The sequence below is a fragment of the Vigna unguiculata genome, chromosome 3, assembly GCF_004118075.2.
Source record: "Vigna unguiculata cultivar IT97K-499-35 chromosome 3, ASM411807v1, whole genome shotgun sequence".
Lineage (NCBI taxonomy): Eukaryota > Viridiplantae > Streptophyta > Magnoliopsida > Fabales > Fabaceae > Vigna > Vigna unguiculata.
Genome location: NC_040281.1, coordinates 64,203,756 through 64,224,784, shown reverse-complemented (window position 1 = coordinate 64,224,784; position 21,029 = coordinate 64,203,756). Strand labels below are relative to the sequence as shown.

General features: G+C 30.0%; 2 protein-coding genes across 3 annotated transcripts; one reads left to right on the top strand and one right to left on the bottom strand.

Moving 5' to 3' along the window:
* The first annotated feature begins 11,903 nt into the window (after positions 1-11,903).
* On the top strand, positions 11,904-16,028 carry LOC114177902 (oligopeptide transporter 3). Its single transcript, XM_028063494.1, has 6 exons — positions 11,904-12,514; positions 12,940-13,037; positions 13,696-14,265; positions 14,530-14,785; positions 14,878-15,060; positions 15,168-16,028. Exons 1-6 carry the CDS (start codon positions 12,014-12,016, stop codon positions 15,780-15,782), a joined length of 2,223 nt encoding a protein of 740 aa, XP_027919295.1. The 5' UTR covers positions 11,904-12,013; the 3' UTR covers positions 15,783-16,028.
* Positions 16,029-16,966: 938 nt separating this feature from the next.
* LOC114176873 (SNF1-related protein kinase regulatory subunit beta-2-like) lies at positions 16,967-20,316 on the bottom strand. 2 transcript variants are annotated; one of them, XM_028062056.1, is made up of 4 exons: positions 19,965-20,316; positions 19,542-19,720; positions 19,295-19,457; positions 16,967-17,505 (listed from the first exon to the last, which is right to left on the bottom strand). In XM_028062056.1, exons 1-4 carry the CDS (start codon positions 20,076-20,078, stop codon positions 17,185-17,187), a joined length of 777 nt encoding a protein of 258 aa, XP_027917857.1. In that variant the 5' UTR covers positions 20,079-20,316; the 3' UTR covers positions 16,967-17,184. The 2 variants fall into 2 exon arrangements, with proteins under 2 accessions (XP_027917857.1, XP_027917858.1); XM_028062057.1 differs by having other exon boundaries at positions 19,542-19,741; positions 19,965-20,217.
* Between the last annotated feature and the right edge of the window lie 713 nt (positions 20,317-21,029).

Genomic DNA, 21,029 nt, shown 5'->3' with positions numbered 1-21,029 from the left:
TGTTAGTTTCACTTTAGGTCCGAATTTTAAAAATAATAAACAATTAACTTATAAATTTATAAAAATAATAATTTGTATAACATAAAACAAAAATAAATATTTAAACTTCAACTCATAATTTTATTTACTTCTAGTCTAGCATAAATTGACTTGGTTGTATTTGATTATCGAAAATTATTTTGACACAAAATACTCTTTGTTTCATCTCTTTGTTGAGGAGGTGATTTATGAGTCAAACATACATATAATTTAGAATACATAACCATATATACATATTCCATCACAAGGTTATTCCTTAACATGATAAATAAACATGTCTTAATAAAATACAATTATTTTATTTAGAGAGGTGATAATTGAGATTGTGTTGTGGAATTTGGTAGAGTGAAGGAACGAAGGAAGAAAACGTTGCAGTGTGTGGAAGTACCCTTACCTTACCCTAGTTTCCCACTTTGGATGGCGTAGCCATTACAATCTCTTCATTGTTGGGACCCTATTTCTTTTGTGTTATGTTCTTCAAACTTCAAACTCAGTTTTTCCGTTCTGTGGGATCCATGCATGGAGCACCACCTTTATTTTCAGGACAATTCATCGCAATCCCTATCCCAGTTAAGTGGGACCCTCCACTTCTCATTCAACCCATATCAACCTTCGGTTCTAAACCATTTCTTAGTCTCCCTCCAGTTTCAGTGGGACCCTCTCTGTTTATTAACAAAACAAATATTACTACTTTAAAATTCTGTTATAATATATTCATATAAAATTGAAAATTTAGATATGAAATTAAATCGTAAACCTAGTCACTTTCTTAATCTCTCCGATGTCGTATTTTGTCCATTTAACCCTTTACTTAACTATCCATGGAATGAAGTTCTTCGCTCACCAAAATACCACCACACTAGTTGTTTGTTTCTATTTCCGGGTAAAGATTGGAATTTTTATATTCTCTGCAGGAGGTCCACACGATGACCTCAACTGAAAAATCACAATAGAATTTTGGACTTCCACGCAGGTAATAATATTGTCACCAATAACACTAATCAAGATGACTAATAAAGGATTAAGATATTCAATGACTACTAAGAAAACCCTAAATTTGGATACACCTACGAAATTTAGATCCATGAAGAACAACTCTAAATCCTCTAAATTATATATATTTTTTCTTTACTACAACCATTTTCCTTTTCTCCTTTTTTAAGTATTCGGTTAGGAGCAATAACTATAATATTCAATACAAGTTTTATCAGGTATGTATAAAATAAGTAGTGTATGAATAAATTTAAAACTGTTTTCGATGAAAGATATGATATATATATATATATATATACTATAATATACTTACAAATATTGTGAATTATAGTGTGTATTGATATGGTGTGAGAATTTGAATGTGGATTATTATTAGAATAATATTACTACAACTATTATGTTATACTAGGGACGCAACATGAGTTTGGTCCGGCAGGTCGGTCTGCAGGTCCTAAAAAAAATCGGGACAGGTCAAGATATTGAATCCGTTGGTCCGTAGAAGTTTGGTTCGTAGAAGTTCGCAGTTTATTGGGTCGACCCATTGGTCCACATTAAAAAAATTGCACATGTGTATTTCAACTATTTTTTTTTTCTGGACTTTTGCATGAATGTTCCAAATTTTTGTATGACTAAAAAAGACAAGTATTATATATTTTTGAATGTGATAAAATTTGAGGAATACATCAGGTATGTTAAAGTATGAATATGAATATGATCAGAGGCGGATTTTAATGAGTGCAGGGAGGGGCCCCGGCCCCCCCAATTTTTTTTTAATTTATAATATATATATATATATATATATATATATATATATATATATATTCAAAATTTATTAAATTGTTGATAGTATATTTTAGAAATAGATGAAAATTAAATTATGTATTTTTTCATTTATTTTATAAAGCACAATAGTTAGTGTTAATAGGTAATAAAACATAAAATTAAATATAATAAAGAATAAAAATATTTAAGCTTAATTTTGTTTGGTCCTTCTTTTTGTCAAAAATTGATTCTACAATAATGTTAATTACACAAACAAAGCAAACCATTCATATTAAGAGTTTCAATTTTAATGAAAAATTCATTGATCTGTTTTAAAAAATTTAACGAAATTTATCATAAAAGATCAAATTGTATCAATTTTTCAATAATTGGGACCAAATTGAAACTAAAAAAACTGTAAGACCAATTTAACATTTTTAAACCAAAACATGAATTAAAAGAGTAATTAAACCAAATATTTTTTAAGATAATTTTTATTTTGTTGCTCATTGTCTTTTTAGTTCTTAACAAATTGTAATAATTTCTCACTCTAACATTGTAATCATTTCTTTCATATGTTTTCTTTCTGTTCTTGAAGAAAAAAAAATTAAAAATAAACTCATTATTTTTGCTCTCATTTCTCATTTATCGCATCCTTTATTGTCTCTTGTCTCAATAACGAAAAATATTATTTTTTATCTCATGAACTTTTTTGTATATTCATTTTTTTATGAATATAGAAGAAAAATAAATAATGTATTATGTGTTTTTTTATAACCGAATTTTAATTATGACTTGATTATAATATATTTTTATTTTAATAATTATGTGTCTCCATTATAAAAAAAATACTATGATAAATTATTTTTTAATGTTATTTACAAAAGAAAAGTATATTGATAATAAAAAAATAAATTCATTTTTTAAAAGTGATATAAAAGAAACTATTGATGAAAAGAAGATAAACTCTATTTCTTCACATATTTTGAAGCATTAGACTAATTATCAATTCAGTTAAAGAATTCATTTCTTACTAATGATCAAATTTAATAATCTCAAAATTATATTATTTTGGCCCCTCCAATATTTATTGTCAAGATCCGCCACTGAATATGATGAAAATGTTGGGATTATCAATTTAGTTTTGTGAACTTGTTAAAACTTCCCAATTTGTTGAACATTGAAAGCTTTATCATACGAATTTAAAAAAAAAAAAGACTGGCCCATGAGCCCACACTTATACAAGACGGATCAAACTTTTCAGCCCGAATTAAAAATGCGAGACAAACCAGGCTGACCCATATTTTACGAATTAAGTATGGACAAGACCTAAACGAATTAAATCGACCCGCATTGTTACTCTATATCATATAGAATACATATATGAAAATTGGGAGAACGACTTATGTAAGTGTACATGATGTTATATCATAATTAACCATCATGTTTTTTGAATTTTAAAATATATATATTTTCTTAAAATAATTATTTTAATTTATGGGGACATAAACATATATACAACTATACTAAACTAGCAATAAAAGAATTAGTATCATTTGATGTGATTACAATTATAATATTTGTTTTTTGTTTTTTTTTTCATGTGATTAACCGTGACACTCACCGGTAAAAATGATGTTGCTAACCCACTATCTCTATTTAATTGTAATTTGTATACTAAGTGAAGTTAAAATTGAACCTTAGAAAATAAAGATGATGCAATCATCAACCATAATCTAGTGTCAAAGTGCAATCATTAATAATTAATAAGTAATCACTTTTAGTTAGATTTGCTTGCTTGCGCGCATCACACGTGCCTTTTAACCCACGTTGCAATGACGTGTTTAGTATAATGCCACGTTGCCGTTTAAAGCTCAAGTGGAGCCACGGGGTGGCGAAACGCCGTTAGCTTGTTAGAATTTTCAGATCCCACGTGTAGCATTACACTGTCTCATATTTCCCCCGTAACGTGTCACGAGCATTCAAGGGTGTGAAACACACGCTTTCTAGTGATTCATTTGTTGATAATATTATTTTATGATTTAAATTCGGATAAAATCAATTTTATAAATAAACTTGTGAGATAAAATTAACTTCTATTTATATATTATTTGAATGAGTGCGAGTCTTGTACTTATTCAATAATATCAAGTTTTAATGTGACATTCTCGATATACATTTATTTTTATTTCTTGGCTCTTGAATTTTTTTTTTCTTTTCAAGCAAAAAATGTTAAGATTAATTTTATAAAAAAATTCTTCACCATTATTCTCATTGGAATCACTGTTGCCATAGTTACAATCAACTTATTACTCACCCACCTCTTCTGCCACAACATAATAACATTCTTTGAAAGTTATGCAAGAAAGTGATACAACTTATAATTATTTAAAACACTGTTTAAATAGTTCTTATATTAGTTGATTTTAAATTATATTAAAAAGCAAGTTGATTTTAAATTTAACTCAACTCATAAAATTAGTTTATAAGATGAGTTTTGAATTTATTGATATACTATATATTTATTATATGATTAATTGATATAAGATTAATTATAATACTTTTCGTTTCCTGGAAATTTAACATATCTAAGGTAAGAATAAATGCTTATTATGATACATTTTGATATTGTCTTGGTGATCCTCAAATCTAACTTAATATTATAAAAATAATTTATGATGTCAAATTTATTCCAATATAATATAATGCAATTTAGTTATGACTTCAGTTAATACAAAATCTCTAACAGATTTTTTTACAATATTCAACTAATATTTATCTTTTAAATTTTCTCTTTTATTTATTGCTATTTTTCTAGTAAGTGCTTTATTTTGTTTATTTATTTTAACTGTCGCTTGAGTGGGATGATAATTGAGAGAGTGAGCGAAAAATATCTCTTGAGATAGTCTTACTAATTAGATGATATTTTCCTGTATTACAATACATATCCTAATTATTTAACTCCAAATGCATGTAAATGTTTTGCGAATACAATTTTTCTTTATTTTTTGTTATGAGGTGTGGATTTGGATTTTTATTTCTTGTTATATATTTATGAGATGTTAGGATCATTTGAGTGATTTGCCTGTGAGAGAGGATTTTAAGAAGGTGATCTTACTTTTATGAGTATGTAATTGTTGAGTTCAAAAAGTATATGATGAAATTGTTTTGATTCTATTCAAATTCATTTGATAGTATCGTTAGGAACAATTATTGTATTTTCATATTATCTCTTTTGAAATATGAAATTTTGTCACTGTTTTAATCTTAAAAAATGTATTAAATAGTAGAAGAAATATTTAAATTGTGTTTTGTCTCAACTTCTAAATAATATGAGATTTATTAAATATATCAGAACAAAAATATTAATATTTAGGTCAAATAATGAGAATATATATATATATATATATATATATATATATATTTTGCTAAATCCTAAATTAAAATTAAATAATTGAATTATATATATAAGTGCACAAAAATTAAATTTATTACTATAAAGCTTAACTTTTTCTTTAAAAGAATAAAATGAAAAAATTATGAAACAAAGTTTCATTAATGAAAAAAATATTATATCAAAATTTTAAAATAATAATTACTTCTAAAAGATAATATTACTTATTGATGTGATAAAAATGAAATACTATAAAATCTAAACTTTTTATTTAATTACAAGTACATAAATATTTGTAATACTTATTAGGTTATTGCTTAATAATTAATTAATTAAACAGAAATTAATATTTATTAAATAAATAAAAATGATGTTAATATTTAAATAATAAATAATAAATATTTATTAATTAAATCTTTATCTGATTAATATTATTATTTACAAAATTAATTTTTTTAATTAAATAATTAATAGCTATTAATTAAATAATTATAAAATTATTATGTATTAAATAATAATTAATATATTATTGATAAATATAAATTTGCATGCTTTAAATATTTTGGCTTTCATATGGGATTAATAATTTAAAAAATTTAGGAATTTTAATTTATTTTTTGAACATTCATTTATTCTATCTATTTTTATATGATAAAATTAAAATCCACGTTATGTCCATTTAAAACATGGATTTTTCATAATTATTCATACTAATCTATATTTTAAAGTTATGTCTAAATTTAAATAATATTCACATAATATGGATTAGTGAAAGTACATCTATAATTAAAGCTTTATTAAGATATAATTTTTTTTAATTATTAAAATAAAAAATATTAATAAACTATAAAATAAATTTTATAAGAATATAATTGTGAAAATAAATATATTGTGTAATTTTATTATATATTTTCTTTGTCAATATTTTTTTTCTTATGAGTAATATCCTGTATAAACAATTTTGTTGAGTTTTCATATATATATATTTATTTATTTTTACTTCCGTGTATGACGTCATAAGTGGATAAATGAGGCAAAAGATGAAAATGGCCACTTGCAGGAATGAAAAACATTATAGTAGTGGAATGCATCATTCAACCGAAAGTTATGATAATATTATTTACTTATATAATAATTACTTCTATAAGGGCTATCGTTAAAAAAATATTTTCCTTTAAATTATAATTTTAGTCATTTAATTTTTATCCATGATCCTATTGTTCTTTATTGGATGATTTTTATTTGTATTTAATAAATTTACTAAATTGTTTCATCTTCAAATAGGACTGGCCAAATAAATCAAACTGCACTACATTACCAAAAACTGCATTGAATTAAAAAATTGTTCACATGAACTGCACTGAACTGAAAAACAATTCAGATGAACTGAACTGAACTGTTATTCTTAAAAATAAACTGAATTGAACTGTTATAAATTGAACTATTTTATAAACTACATTATGTCAGAATTGAACTGCACTATTTTTAGACTGAATTGCACTAATTTTTAACTTAACTACATTGTTTTTAAACCGAATTGCACTAATTTTGAATAAACTTCACTCTTTTTGAACTGATTGTACTATTTTTGAACCGGATTGCATTGATTTTGAATTGAATTGCACTATTTTTGAACTGAATTACACTATTTTGAATCGAATTACACTAATTACATATGATTGTACTACGCAATAATAATCTAAAGTTTATAATTTGAAAGTGCTTAGAAAATAATACTTGAAATATGCATCATACTTCAATACACCAATTAACATTTTTATAATTTTTTTTATTTATATTAAAGTTTTCCGTAACTTAAAATGTAATTAAAATATTAAAATTAATATAATAAATATAAATATTTGTATTAACTTATTTTTTATATTTTAAAATATTATGTAATATTACTTGTTGGAAGGGGAGCCTTTCATCCATAAATGAAGAACAGTTTTGATGATGTCTACTGATCTAGGATAAAATATAGCTTGGTCCAGTTAGGATATGCATTAGGCAATTAGCTTCTCTTTATCAATTGTATTTCAGACCTGCTGTGTAATCCTGCACATGATTAGTTTCTGAACTAATTGATTAGCTGTGAAGTCTGGCATAAAGTGAGTGAAAATGTACTCACGATAATCGATTAGATAAATGGCTAATTGAATTAGTGACAGCAAAAACCTTTGTATAAAAGCTGTTTTGTAATCTGTTTTGGGTCTGGATTTTTGAGATAGATCACGCAGTCTTCATCTGGAAAAGAGCAATTTGAGAGACAGAAGAGCTTCAGAAGATTCTGAGATAACCCAAGCACAGATCCAAGATTGATTGATGGTTGACTCTACCATGTTGGATCTTGCTTGATTCAAGGAGCAACAAGTCACATCTGCACAACTTAGGTGTTTTCGTTTCTTGTTTTGTTTTCTGTATTTCTGATTACAGTAGCTTCAGTGTTTGAAGTGTGGACCTAGGTGCAATTGTGTGGATGCATTGCTCCTAGGGGAAGTTCTTGATTGTTGAATCAAGTTCTTGGGTTTTGGGGTTAGAATTACATAGGTGTGCTTGTAATTCTTGGAACATTTCTGTTTAGTGGAATCCTCCTAAGTGTGTTACTTAGGAGAAGACTGGATGTAGATTCTTTTTGAATCGAACCAGTATAAATTGTGTGTTTTGATTCTCTTATCTCTTTTAATTCTTCTTGATTGTCTTAAAACAGTCCATTAATCCAGAACTGTGTGATTGATTAACTAAGCTTTAAACCTTAAAGACTCCTTCAAGATTCACATTAAACAAGTGAGAAACTCTTTTATCAACACAGATCCCTTTGTGGTTAAGAGTATTGGACAGATCTGTTTTAACATTACTTTTTAGTTTTACTATGTTTATTATGTTGCGTAAAATTTTTTAAAAGGATTTATTTTAGAAAATTCTCAAAATTAATATTTTTTTAATATTTGTATTCATTAATATTTGTGTGAAAAATTTTCTAGAAATTTTATGAAGTTTTAAAATTAATATTTTAAGAATTTTTTAAAATAAATTCTCTTTAAAAAAGTTGATGCCACGTAATAAATATTTTAAAACTAAAAAATAATATTACATAAGATTTTGAAATAAAAAATATGTTAGTACCAATATTTATATTTATTATACAAATTTCAATATTTAAGTTATAAAAAAAATTAATATAAATAAAAAATTATAAAAATGTTAGTTGTCACAAAATTTATTTTTTAAAAATAACTTCTGTAAAATCATAACATAAAAATAACATTATATAGTAAAATTCATTCAAAATAAAATAAGATATTGAATTAATTTATAATTTTTTAATAAATTAATTATAAATATTTTATATTTTTCTCAAAGAAAGAATAAAGAAAAAAATTAAGACAAAATAAAATAAATATTTTAATATGAAAGAGAAAGAATAAAACGTAAGACATAAAACACATAAGTCCAATTCTTATCCTAATACCAATATTTTATTTGAGGTATTTTGCTCTTTCAACCTACTATAGTTCAATAGTTAACTTAGTTATCTTAACATAAGTTTAGTTTTTTAAAACTGAACTATTTTATAATACAATTCAATTATTATTATGAATAATTTAGTATATTTTAGTTTAATATAGTACAATTAACTATAGTTTAGTATAGTTTAGTAAATTATGCCCAGTCCTAATTATGAAGCGATACATAATTGAAGGTGAAGTTATAATAAGCTAGACTCGAAGGTAGGGTCGTGATAAAATAAAAATTAAATCATTTTATCAAACAATTTTTTATTTAAAATATTTTAATTATTTCATTTAAATGAATTATTTAAAAATTTTAAAAAATTCAATTGAAAGTAATTTGATTATATAATAAATAAACTGTTGAAATTTTTTATGCAAACACAAGGTTAAGGTGTATAAATAAATTTATTATAACTTTTATTTGTGTATAGAAAAAAAAGGAGATTTCATTAAAATTTAAAAAATTGAAATAAAAAAATATTTAAAATATTTTCTATTTAAAATATTTGTTTTTTTCTATTTTTTTAAGTATTTTTAAATTTTATCAATTATGTTTCTTTAATGTTTGAAAATTTAATAAATGTTTTTTATTCTAATGAAAATTTATTTGGTTTTTTAATTTGAAATGAATATAATTATAATTTATTTTTAAATATTTGATGTTGAGAAAAAAACTCTTATTTTAATATTCAATATTTGATAATATTATTATTTTCATCGTAATTTTTCTATTATTTTATAAAAATTATTTAATTAATACCGTAACAATAAGAAGGTGGGTACGAGGATGAGACACAAATTTGATATCCAGTTGATTTTATATATGGGGTTGAATTTTTTTCTAGAAATGTGTATGGGATAACGAAATTCATTCTCGTCCCGTGAGACTAAATATTATTAATATATGGTCCAATTGTATGTGTCGGGGTGAATTTTTTCTCTGGAGATGAGTATGAGATAGTGAAACTTGTTCCGTGAGACTAAACATTAACAGATGGTTCGATAATGACCTAATAGTGTGTGGAACAATATGTTCAACAAATAACAAATATCGCTAAAATAGACTCTAACTAATGACTCTTATATCATGTTAAGAAAGCCTAATAACGGATGAAACAATATGTCTAACAAATAACAAATATCACTAGAAAAAACTTTAACTCGTGACTCTCATACTATACTGAGAAGTGAATTTTAAGCCTAACTTAATTTCACGAAATTGGCTTATAATGTGATATTTACATCCACTTATATATTACGTAATCATATTGGTTTGCACTCACTTATATATATCTTCAATCAATGTTGAACTTCTAATAAATCCAAATCCAGATCAATGAAATTTTAAATATAATATTGAGTAAAAATAAAAATAAAAAAAATTATAAAATTATTGTTTTAATATATGTATAATTCTTAAGTAATTTATTGATATAAATTTTTTAGTAAAATATCCCAACAATATCTTATTATAAATAAAAGTTATTGTGATATATGATAGTTAATAGTGCTTAAATTGAAGAATTATAATAAAAATGGTTTCACATAATAAATTTTCTACCATACCATTAAAATTTTTATTTTTGTGATGTCGTGTGTAATAATATTTTTTATAAATTTAATAGATGATCATATCAATAACCTTTTTGACGAAACGAAGAGGTCGAAGGGCACCGCACATATAAAGCATATCATTGGAACATTATAAACTTTATGTTTTATGACCATACACTTGTAACTCTTACAAACAAGTTCACGAAAAACAAGCAACCATTTTGAAAACTTCCTCGCCATCCCCAAATAATTTTAAATAATAAAAATCAGGAATTAAGAAAAAGTTATCACTAACCCAAATCCTTATCATGAGCCTATTATAACAATAAATTAAAATAAAATGCAAAAGAGTGACCAAATGTAAATGCAAGAGAATAATAAATAAATACAACTTTATAGTATTTGTATTTATAAGCCGTACGTAGTCCTCATATCATAATATATTTGAGTCAACCCAAATCACATTAATAGCTTTCATGTAAGGGTTCTTTCCAACACCTGGGTTCTTTAATAAATATTATTTTTGCCTTTTCAAGAATTAAAAAAGTGTTAACTTAATTAAATTAAAAATTAATAAACAGAGAGTACTTTGATTTTATTTATTTATGTATGCGTAACAGGTAGGTGGATTCCACTAACCTTAACGTCGTCTTTCATGTGTAGAGTATGAGACCAGCACGAGGTTTCCACCGTTTTTCTGACGTGGCGTTTCACCTGTCGTCTGAGTTGGCGCCTACTCTGCCACGTGGGCCCTACTCGCTTCACGTGGTAGTTTTCGTTAGGCTGGAGATTGGAAAGTAAGCGTGTGACGCTCTTCTAGGAACGTGTCTTTCACACGCTGGAGCAGGCAAGGAAGAGAGAGAGCTTGAAATACGTTTGTATTTATCATTAGTTTCATTTCTAACCATATAATTAATAATATCTTAGCATTATTTCAGAATTAATTTTTAATTAATTGATAACGTAATTTTTTTTCCAAGCCACTGTTCAACTTAGAATGCGAAATTTACGAAAGTTTTTTTTAGGTTTGACTAAAATAAATAAGAATAGATGTCAGTTTTGCATGGCAAACAAGTCTGCATAGGTCAAACAGTCTTCTCGGGAAATGCATAAATATAGAAACGGTGGGAATTCAGGAGCTGCTGAAGTCATAAATGAATTATAAGATTATTTATTAAAATATTATGATATGTCAATAAATTTTGAAATTAAAATATCAATAGATAAAAAATGTAAAGTAACTACCTGCCCAAAAATTTTGTAATCGTGTCTTCCCAAAATTATTATTGTTATTTTAGCCGTCAAATATTAGCATAACTATCTATGCATGAACAATACTTGAGTAAGAATTTTTTTTTTCCTTAGGTATATAGTTAACAATTATATGTTTATATCCAATAAACTTATACTTTTAAGACGAGAGATTATGAAGTAGTTATTTTTAGGCGTTAAAGGATTATTTTCTGTGTATGATAAAAATCAATTATGATGGTTTAAGAAAACATTAATTATCAAGGGTTTAGAAAAGATACATTTCCTTAATTATTAAAATAGGTTGTTCTGAAAAAAAAAACATAAAATTACTGCATTACAATGGGGACACTTTGGGAATATCACATAAAATCTCACATCCCTTTATAAGAGGTGCCTAGAGTGACATTTTGTCAAACAGAGCAGCTCTCACTCTCAGATAAACAGAGCACTCTGTTTTTTCTTACACTCTATCCATCTCCCATTCCCTTCCAACCTTCACTCAATGGCGGCGTCCAAGACCACAACGATGGACTCTGAGAAGGCCGAAAACGGAGATTCTCCACCGGACCGTTGTCCGGTGGAGGAGGTGGCTCTGGTGGTGCCCGAAACCGACGACCCATCGATTCCGGTGATGACTTTCCGGGCATGGTTTCTGGGATTGGCATCATGCGTGCTCTTAATCTTCCTGAACACGTTCTTTACTTTCAGGACTCAGCCACTCACCATCTCTGCCATTCTCATGCAAATCGCCGTTCTTCCCGTAGGAAGGTTCATGGCGTCCACGCTTCCCACCAAAGAGTACAACTTTCTGGGGTGGCGCTTCACCTTGAACCCTGGGCCCTTCAACATGAAGGAGCACGTCATCATCACCATCTTTGCAAACTGTGGCGTGTCCTTTGGAGGGGGTGACGCTTACTCCATTGGCGCCATTACTGTCATGAAAGCTTATTATAAACAGAGTTTGAGCTTTCTGTGCGCCCTTTTCATCGTCTTAACCACTCAGGTTCGCTTACCTCTTTCAAATTTTGTATCTTTGCTTTTTATTCATTACTTTTGAGTGAAGGATGGAACTTTTAGAAAGTGTTTGGTTTGGTAATTTTTTTATTTATTTCTTAAGAGAACTTTTAAAGACAACTATTATTTTTCTCTTCTCTTTGAAAAAGAGATTTGTGGGTTGTGGGTTGTGGGTGATGGGTGGATGGGACACAAATAATTCATTCTGAATGTATATTTATTAAAAGATTAAAATGAAGTCTGTCTTTGAGATCTGTAAGATTGAAGGTTTCTCTCATGGTATGCTTTATTTTTAATATTAAAATCTGTTTCTTCTGATATGTTTTTCTTTTCTTTGAAGCATATATTCTGTTCAATCTGTTTGTTGAAATTTGCTTTTAAAACTTACTATTATTGTGAATGATTGAGTTGCAGATGTTGGGGTATGGATGGGCTGGGATTCTGAGGAGGTATCTGGTTGATCCCGTTGAAATGTGGTGGCCTGCAAACCTTGCTCAAGTGTCGCTCTTTAGGTTCATTCTTCTTCTTTTTCTTCTTTTCTTCAATGTTATGTTTTACTAAACCGTTTAATTATGTGTGATGTTTCATTTTTCCTGGTGCTAAGTGCCATGCTAGGCTAACTACACAATTGGAACCTTCCATTGAACTATTTAACCGTTCGTTTACACAAATTTTGTGACTAAAAAGTTCAGTCCAACCAAATGAAGGGAAAATAGATGCAGAATTTTACTTATATTCTTATTCTGTAAAACACAAGGGTGGTGGTCTTGCTGCATAAGAATTTATACCTCAGTAAAGATAAATCGAATCAAGTCTGTCGTTGACTAAATTGACTGACTCGTAATTTGATTGAATAAACGAGTAGTAATTCCTAGCCTGTAATTGGAATGAAGGAGTGCGCACAACCAAAATACCAAAATTGTTGTAATATTCCCTTTGCAAGTGAGCATGACATTGAAATTGAAAAGGTAAAGTAGAATATATATTAACACTAGGTTGTTGTCAATGTTGCATTGGCTACTGTAGAATTGACCTATTGCCAATTATTGAGTATCTTCTCCAAAAGAGCTTACGCAACAGCAGAACCATTTTTTTTATCAAAGATTCTTCTATTAGTCGTTTATTATATCCTAATGTTACTTTGATTACATCAATAACCTTATGCTACAGGGCACTCCACGAAAAGGAGGAGAAATCAAAAGGTTTTACGAGGATGCAGTTTTTCCTCATTGCCATGGGTGCAAGCTTCTTGTATTATGCACTCCCTGGCTATCTGTTCACGGTCTTAACCTTTTTCTCGTGGGTTTGTTGGGCATGGCCGAATAGCATCACTGCACAGCAAGTTGGATCAGGTTATCATGGACTTGGGATTGGTGCCTTCACAGTTGATTGGGCAGGGATTTCAGCTTATCATGGGAGCCCTCTTGTTTCACCATGGTCTTCCATTGTTAACGTGGGAGTCGGATTTATCATGTTCATATACATCATTGTACCTGTGTGTTACTGGAAGTTCAACACTTTTGATGCCCGCAAGTTTCCTATATTTTCTAACCAGTTGTTCACGACCACTGGACATAAATATGACACTACCAAGATCTTAACCAAGGAGTATGATCTTAACATTGATGCATACAACAAATACGGCAAGTTATACCTCAGTCCTCTGTTTGCATTATCAATTGGATCGGGTTTTGCAAGATTTACGGCTACCCTCACTCACGTGGCACTGTTTTATGGCAGGTAGGTTACTTTCAAAGCTTTTAACATGAATTTGTTTCTAACTTGATTGCATGAAGTGACTTCCATATCAGATCACTTTTAAATCACTTCTGAGTGGTAGTTGTATATATGAATGAATGATGTTCTAATATTTGTACATGTTAGATATGGAAATGAATCAGAAGGCTCTGAGTACTATTAATCCTTCTTAATTTTCATCCATATATTCTCTATTTAAGGTAACATGTAGAATAGTTTGAGACTGAAATAGTATCCTTTTGCCAGAGATATTTGGAGACAGAGTAAATCTGCGATGAGTGGTGCGAAATTGGATGTCCATGGTAGACTTATGCAAGCTTATAAGCGAGTACCTGAATGGTGGTTCCTCAGTATATTGTTTGGGAGCATGGCACTATCCCTGCTAATGGCCTTTGTGTGGAAAACTGATGTGCAACTGCCATGGTGGGGTATGCTCCTTGCTTTTGGTTTGGCTTTTGTTGTAACCCTCCCAATTGGTGTCATTCAAGCAACTACCAACCAGGTACTATCTCCAATATTTCTGTCCCCTCCACTATTGCAAAGTTGGAAGCAATAGAGATTTAACATTACTTTGTTTTCTGAATCATGTGGCAGCAACCTGGATATGACATTATAGCACAGTTCTTTATTGGGTATATCCTTCCAGGAAAACCGATTGCAAACTTGCTCTTCAAGATTTACGGGAGAATCAGCACCGTGCATGCTCTCTCTTTCTTGTCAGATCTCAAACTAGGCCACTACATGAAAATTCCTCCAAGATGCATGTATACCGCTCAGGTATGTGCACCTTCAAATCTCCTAACCCAACAACTCCTATCATACTAGATTTTTTTTTCTTATTTTCTAGTTACTTAATTCATTTTTGGCTTATAACTTCCAAACAGCTGGTGGGAACTCTGGTTGCTGGAGTAGTGAATCTTGCAGTGGCTTGGTGGATGTTGGATAGCATTAAGGACATATGCCTCGATGATAAACTTCACCATGACAGTCCTTGGACATGCCCCAAATACAGAGTGACCTTTGATGCATCTGTTATATGGGGTCTAATTGGACCAAAACGACTCTTTGGACCTGGTGGACTATACAGGAACCTTGTGTGGTTATTCCTGATTGGAGCAGTGTTGCCAGTTCCTATTTGGGTGTTGAGCAAAATCTACCCTGACAAGAAATGGATACCACTCATAAACATACCTGTCATATCCTATGGTTTTGCTGGAATGCCACCTGCAACTCCTGCCAATATTGCAAGTTGGCTATTGACCGGAATGATCTTCAATTACTTCGTGTTCCGCTACAACAAACGTTGGTGGCAGAAGTACAACTATGTACTATCTGCAGCACTAGATGCAGGCACAGCTTTCATGGGTGTTTTAATATTCTTTGCCCTGCAAAATGCTGGCCATAATCTCAAATGGTGGGGAAGTGAAATGGACCATTGCCCCTTGGCCACTTGCCCAACTGCACCAGGAATTGTGGTTGATGGGTGTCCAGTATTCTAATAGAGAACAACAACAATGAGTTTAGTTTTTTTCTTTTATGTTTGTTTGGGGTGGGGACAAAGCTAGGCTTTTAGTTCAGCTATAACCTATATAGGGTGAAAGCGAAAGGAATAACCAATTGCTTAGCAAAATTCTGTACATGGTTATCATTGTGGAGGGTTTAAGGTTCTTAACCAGTGTTGTTATATATGTCTCATAATAGATGAGGTTTTTTTGATAATGGAACGAAGTATGAGTTCAAATGCCTTTTGAAGGCTTGAAAAAATTCACCTGCACCTATCTTTCCACACTTCAGAAACCCTTATGTATGGAGTTGCAATTTTGTGGGCTTAGAAGAAAGAGAGACGTGCTTAGTAGTGGCTTGGAATCCAATTCCAAAGAGAAAACAAGATGCTTGTAATCTCATCAATTAAGATGTCGTGGCGGTGTTGTAACTCATTCCATTGTTGGAGAGATTTCATTCCCTCTTTTAAATACTAGCTAGCTTGCTAGCTTTGTTTCCTTCCCTTAGTAACTCAATCCACTCGATTTGATTTGACCATTATCATTCAACTTTGCCTGTCCTTAGTAATATCTCAACTCCCAAATAAAAAAAATTGAAACAAAAAGGTCTGAATATTAGAATAACTTGCATCTATCTAGAAGAGGAGAGGATCCATATCTGGAAATCACATTTGAAGTTTCCATGGGCTTCATTCATTTTTTACAATTTCCAGTGGCAAACTATTTTCCAAAAATATGAAATATCAAGCACAAACAAGCAAATTCCAAAACAGCTTTCCAGTAATTCTTAGATTGAAAAGTAAGTAGCGAGCATCCTGTTTTATTCGTATTTAAGCTTTCAATAAACGCTATCCCATAAAAACATGACATTATAGGCAAACATGAATGCACGTGTAAAACTACGTGCCCAACATATTAAAGAACTCTATCTCGAGCATGATAAGGAGAAAAAAGAAGCTCAGTTATACCACCAGAAGCAAGTTCAAAGTAAGCGATCATCTGACAAAAAAGAAGGACACGAATCGCAAATACCCTTAAAAAATTTTCACACTCGGAATAATAGAGCACCAATTTCAACCATCAGAGTACGCAAAATTAGAAAATAAAAATTGGGAACGGAAAATGAACGTGTGATGAGAACCTCTTATAAAATTTTTATCTTCTTAATCACTCAACCAAAATTCCTAGAGAACAGCAGCAGCAAATAATTAAGAGTTGAAACTTAATTGTTTGATGATTGAGCATCAAGCAGTTGCATTATATATAATACAATCTTGACTGTGGTGATCCTTATGTTGCTTTTCATTTCTCTCTTGTAACTATGCCTAAACAAAATTCTCTATAAAATAATAGAAAGCGCTAAAAGTGTGTTCCATATGATTTATGTATATGGTTTACCTTACAAGGACTTGTACAGCACCACAGTGACATATTTGGCTAGAAACCGATGAGTTGTACCAAGACCAACAACTGTAGGACTGCTCTTTCCTTTCTGCGTGTAAAGATGATTCAGCACTCCATGTTGAGGTCTTGACAAAGGAGGTTGGATTTCCATATTTGTTTCAGCCACATTTAGCAGTGTCATTTGCAAGAGTGGAGGAACCAACGGTGGCTCCTTAGCATAATCTTCAGAACTAAGCTGTAAGTTATCATAGCTCGACTCTGGTGATTGAGGAGGCTCAAAACTAGAAATGCTTCCAATATCTTCAGGAACATAATCCTACACATATATATTACATAACTTTGTTATTCTCAATTTAGCCACCTTCTAGCAGTAAAAGGATGCTAACACTCAATTTTACTCATACAGGATACTCTACAAGATTAATTACTGGCTACTGTTCATGTGTTAATTCAGTCCCATGAGAGAATTTGAAAAATAACTAGCTATGCAAAAATGACATATCAAAACACTTGATATGGAAAACTACTCTACAACAGCCATCGCAAAAATGACATATCAAAACACTTGATATGGAAAACTACTCTACAACAGCCATCACAAAAATCAATTCATGCACATCAAAGTCCGCTATACTATAATCAAAGAAGATTGCCACAGTTACCTAGTTACCAAGTGAAACAAAAGTACCAATAGGCTAGAAGTAGAAGGGGTCGATGCGTCTTGACCCCTCAGGTGCAGCTTTTTTGTATAATAATAATAAAGAAAAGACTTTGAAATACCACCCACCTAATCTAACTTAAATTGTTAGAAGACAAAAATAGAGATAGAAAAAAACAAAATTTCGTTGATTGAATTGAAATGAACAACTATTTTTTGTGTCCTAACAACCAACACAAATATTTTTTGTGTTTTTGAGGTGGTGGTTGGGGTGCTAAAATAGTCAAAAAAGGTTGATTCAAAATAGTCAAAATAGCCCTTGGCAGACTACGGACTCTTACCAGCAAGTAACGCAGGCATTGTAAATTGACCATCAAAATCTTGAATATTTACAATGAACGTTATGTTTGAGTGGTTTACATTGTTAATAAAGGGAAAATGGTTAAATATTTCACAATTTCTTCTTCCAACTTTAAAGCCTTTCTATACTAAGAAGTGTGCTTTCCAGCCTTATTAACTACTTTGATTAGCAAACATATTCGTTATTAGTAGATAATTAACCAATTCGACTTTTATTCTAGCAGGAGAATGACGCAAAAATCAGTATTTAGTTTTCTTTTATTACCCTATCCCCTTTCTTTTCTCAAAGCTTTTTTATGTTACTACCCCGAAGACTATGACCCATTCACTCTCTACTGCACTTCACTTGAACCAAGATTGATCAGAAGCCCATTTCAAGTGGATTCCGTGTCAATAAAGTGATCATTATGTGTTAATATAAAAATAAACAAGCATACTGAATTTAAAGCTTTACAAAATTTGGCTTAGTACTTATCCAAAAAGTAATTAAACACTGATGACTCCAGTAGTATGTTTTTGCTAGAAATGGGATTCAAAACTTTGTGCCATCATCAAGAACTGTTACCATCGAAAAGGAATAGAAAAACACCAAGTTATCATCTCAGAAGCCCTGCTCACTTCCCTTCACAACTCAATGAACGGAAAATATTCACCCGGGACCATAAGACATTGACAAAACATATTCCTGATATGAGTTATGGATCATATTTATCCGAAACAAAATTCTTGCAAGTTAAGAAACGTGGTGCAATCGAAGACTGTAAAAAGGAAGAAAATAAAAACCTTCAGGAAAAACTTAATCGTAGGGTTATATGTAGACCAAAACCGCGGCACTAGCTCCAAGGAAAAGTGAAAATGAACAAAGGTTTCACAATAACAAAGAAGAGAAAAATGCATTCAAATTACTGAAACTTGCCTTTACAATTTAATTTCAGTGGATTTATAATTTTGCACGAGTTCATCCTGTTAAATTAATGATTCTGAACATAAACATACTTATTATCTCAAAACTACATATATAATATATTGACCTTAAAATTTCAAGTTTGTTCGAGTGCAAAACATGTCAATATATATGAAATAATACCTGTAAGTCCAAGATGTTGTAAGCATTCCCGGCATCATCACGGGCCCAAGGCGAGTCTGGAGTATACCTCTTCAGTCCATCCACAATAAATCTGAACTGGTAAACCCCAGATGGCAATACCTTCATTATTGCAAAGTCTTTCCCTGATCTCTGCAGGGGCATTCTGAAAAACAAGGAATATGAGAATCCAAGAAACAGGCAAAGAAGCCATTGAAGACAAGTAAAGAAGATGTTAAAGTTTTTAAACCTTGCTTTCCAATTATCCCACGATCCCTCCACAGCTACTTCCTTTCCACCATAACTCCAAGTAATCATAGTTGGAATTCCCGGTTCACTGAACATATCTTCATACCCTGAAGTTGTCTCCACCGAGGAATAACTGGGGACATGCATCTCCTCAGATGTTTGTAGCGGAACCTCAGGAAGCTACACAAGGGAAAGGGAATTCTGGAGAATTGATGAAAACAGAGAGTCCACGGAAGAGCAGTATACAAAACAGGTAGGAAAAGGGCCACATCGAATCCATTAACAAGAGAACGAAATTGAGAATTGATCTTAGTAAAGAGGAAGTACCAAAACACATGTAAATTAGAAGCAGAAGAGAAGCAACAAGAAATTGAATGAAAATGACTTCTGCTAATTTCGGATATTACTTAGAGAGTGGAAGTACCTGAGGAGTGAATACGAAGGGAGAGATGGTGGGAGGAGAGTGAGGCATCGCGTTCCCATCAGCAGAAGCTTCTTCTGCTTCTTCTTCAGAACCACGCACGTTCACATTACCCATTCTCAACTCAAAGGAAGAATAACCAGTGAAAGCGAAAAAACTGCAACTTAAAGAATAAAAGAAAGAAGAAGAAGAAAAGAAAATTCGCCGATGTGTTTGGAGGGCGGAGCAACACCCTGCAACAGCATCACCACCTCCTCATTTCTTTCTTTTCTTTAAGATCCTTCGTTACTTAACCACCTTTATAAACAAAAACTAAGTGTGTCATTCTTAAAAACTAAAATTTCCAGAACATCCTTAAAAAATATTAAAAGTGCCGTCAAATGGACCGGCTAAGAAATTTAAAACCTTTTTATACTGTAAAATAAGTTTTTAAATTCTATAATTAATCTATGACTCTGATTAATGGGACTATAGAAAAAATCAAACCACTCCGATTCTATAAGAGTTACTTTAAGGATAAATGTAATTTATTGATTGTTTGATCAATTTTCACTTACTAATGAACTATAAATAAAAAAAACTATATTTAAAAATTAAAACAATATGACAAAAATGTCAAGACTCGGTATTAATATATTAATGCTTGTATACTAAAAATAATCAAATGCCCAGTCTCACGCTTATGTTGTCAATCCTCGTACGTGACAATTAAATATTTAATCATATTCACCGCAATTTAATAAATTAAACAATAGTGATATTATATATTATAATAATTATAAAGTTTAATGGGTCGTCTAGGAGGTACAATAATATATTCACCAAACTTTTTTCATGATAAACTCTAGTAATAATTTTTCATACCATACTAAATAAACAAATTTTAAAAATAAATTTTAAGTCTATCTCAACATATAAATTAATATATAAAATTAATTTATAATATATATATATATATATATTATAAATTGAACATTAACTTTTATCGATATGGTTATAAAATAAAATTTGTGATTATAAATTTTATTGATAGGAATTATTGATTTGTCCCCTGTGTGTAACTTTTCC

What these genes read in the sequence shown, in the direction of transcription:
- LOC114177902 (XM_028063494.1), top strand. Translation starts at nt 12,014, where the DNA reads ATGGCGGCGTCCAAGACCACAACGATGGACTCTGAGAAGGCCGAAAAC. An exon ending in TCATCGTCTTAACCACTCAG is followed by an intron (nt 12,515 to 12,939) that starts GTTCGCTTACCT and finishes ATTGAGTTGCAG; the next exon opens with ATGTTGGGGTATGGATGGGC. An exon ending in GCTCAAGTGTCGCTCTTTAG is followed by an intron (nt 13,038 to 13,695) that starts GTTCATTCTTCT and finishes CTTATGCTACAG; the next exon opens with GGCACTCCACGAAAAGGAGG.
- LOC114176873 (XM_028062056.1), bottom strand. Translation starts at nt 20,078, where the DNA reads ATGGGTAATGTGAACGTGCGTGGTTCTGAAGAAGAAGCAGAAGAAGCT. An exon ending in CCTTCGTATTCACTCCTCAG is followed by an intron (nt 19,721 to 19,964) that starts GTACTTCCACTC and finishes TCCCTTGTGTAG; the next exon opens with CTTCCTGAGGTTCCGCTACA. An exon ending in TGGGATAATTGGAAAGCAAG is followed by an intron (nt 19,458 to 19,541) that starts GTTTAAAAACTT and finishes CTTGTTTTTCAG; the next exon opens with AATGCCCCTGCAGAGATCAG.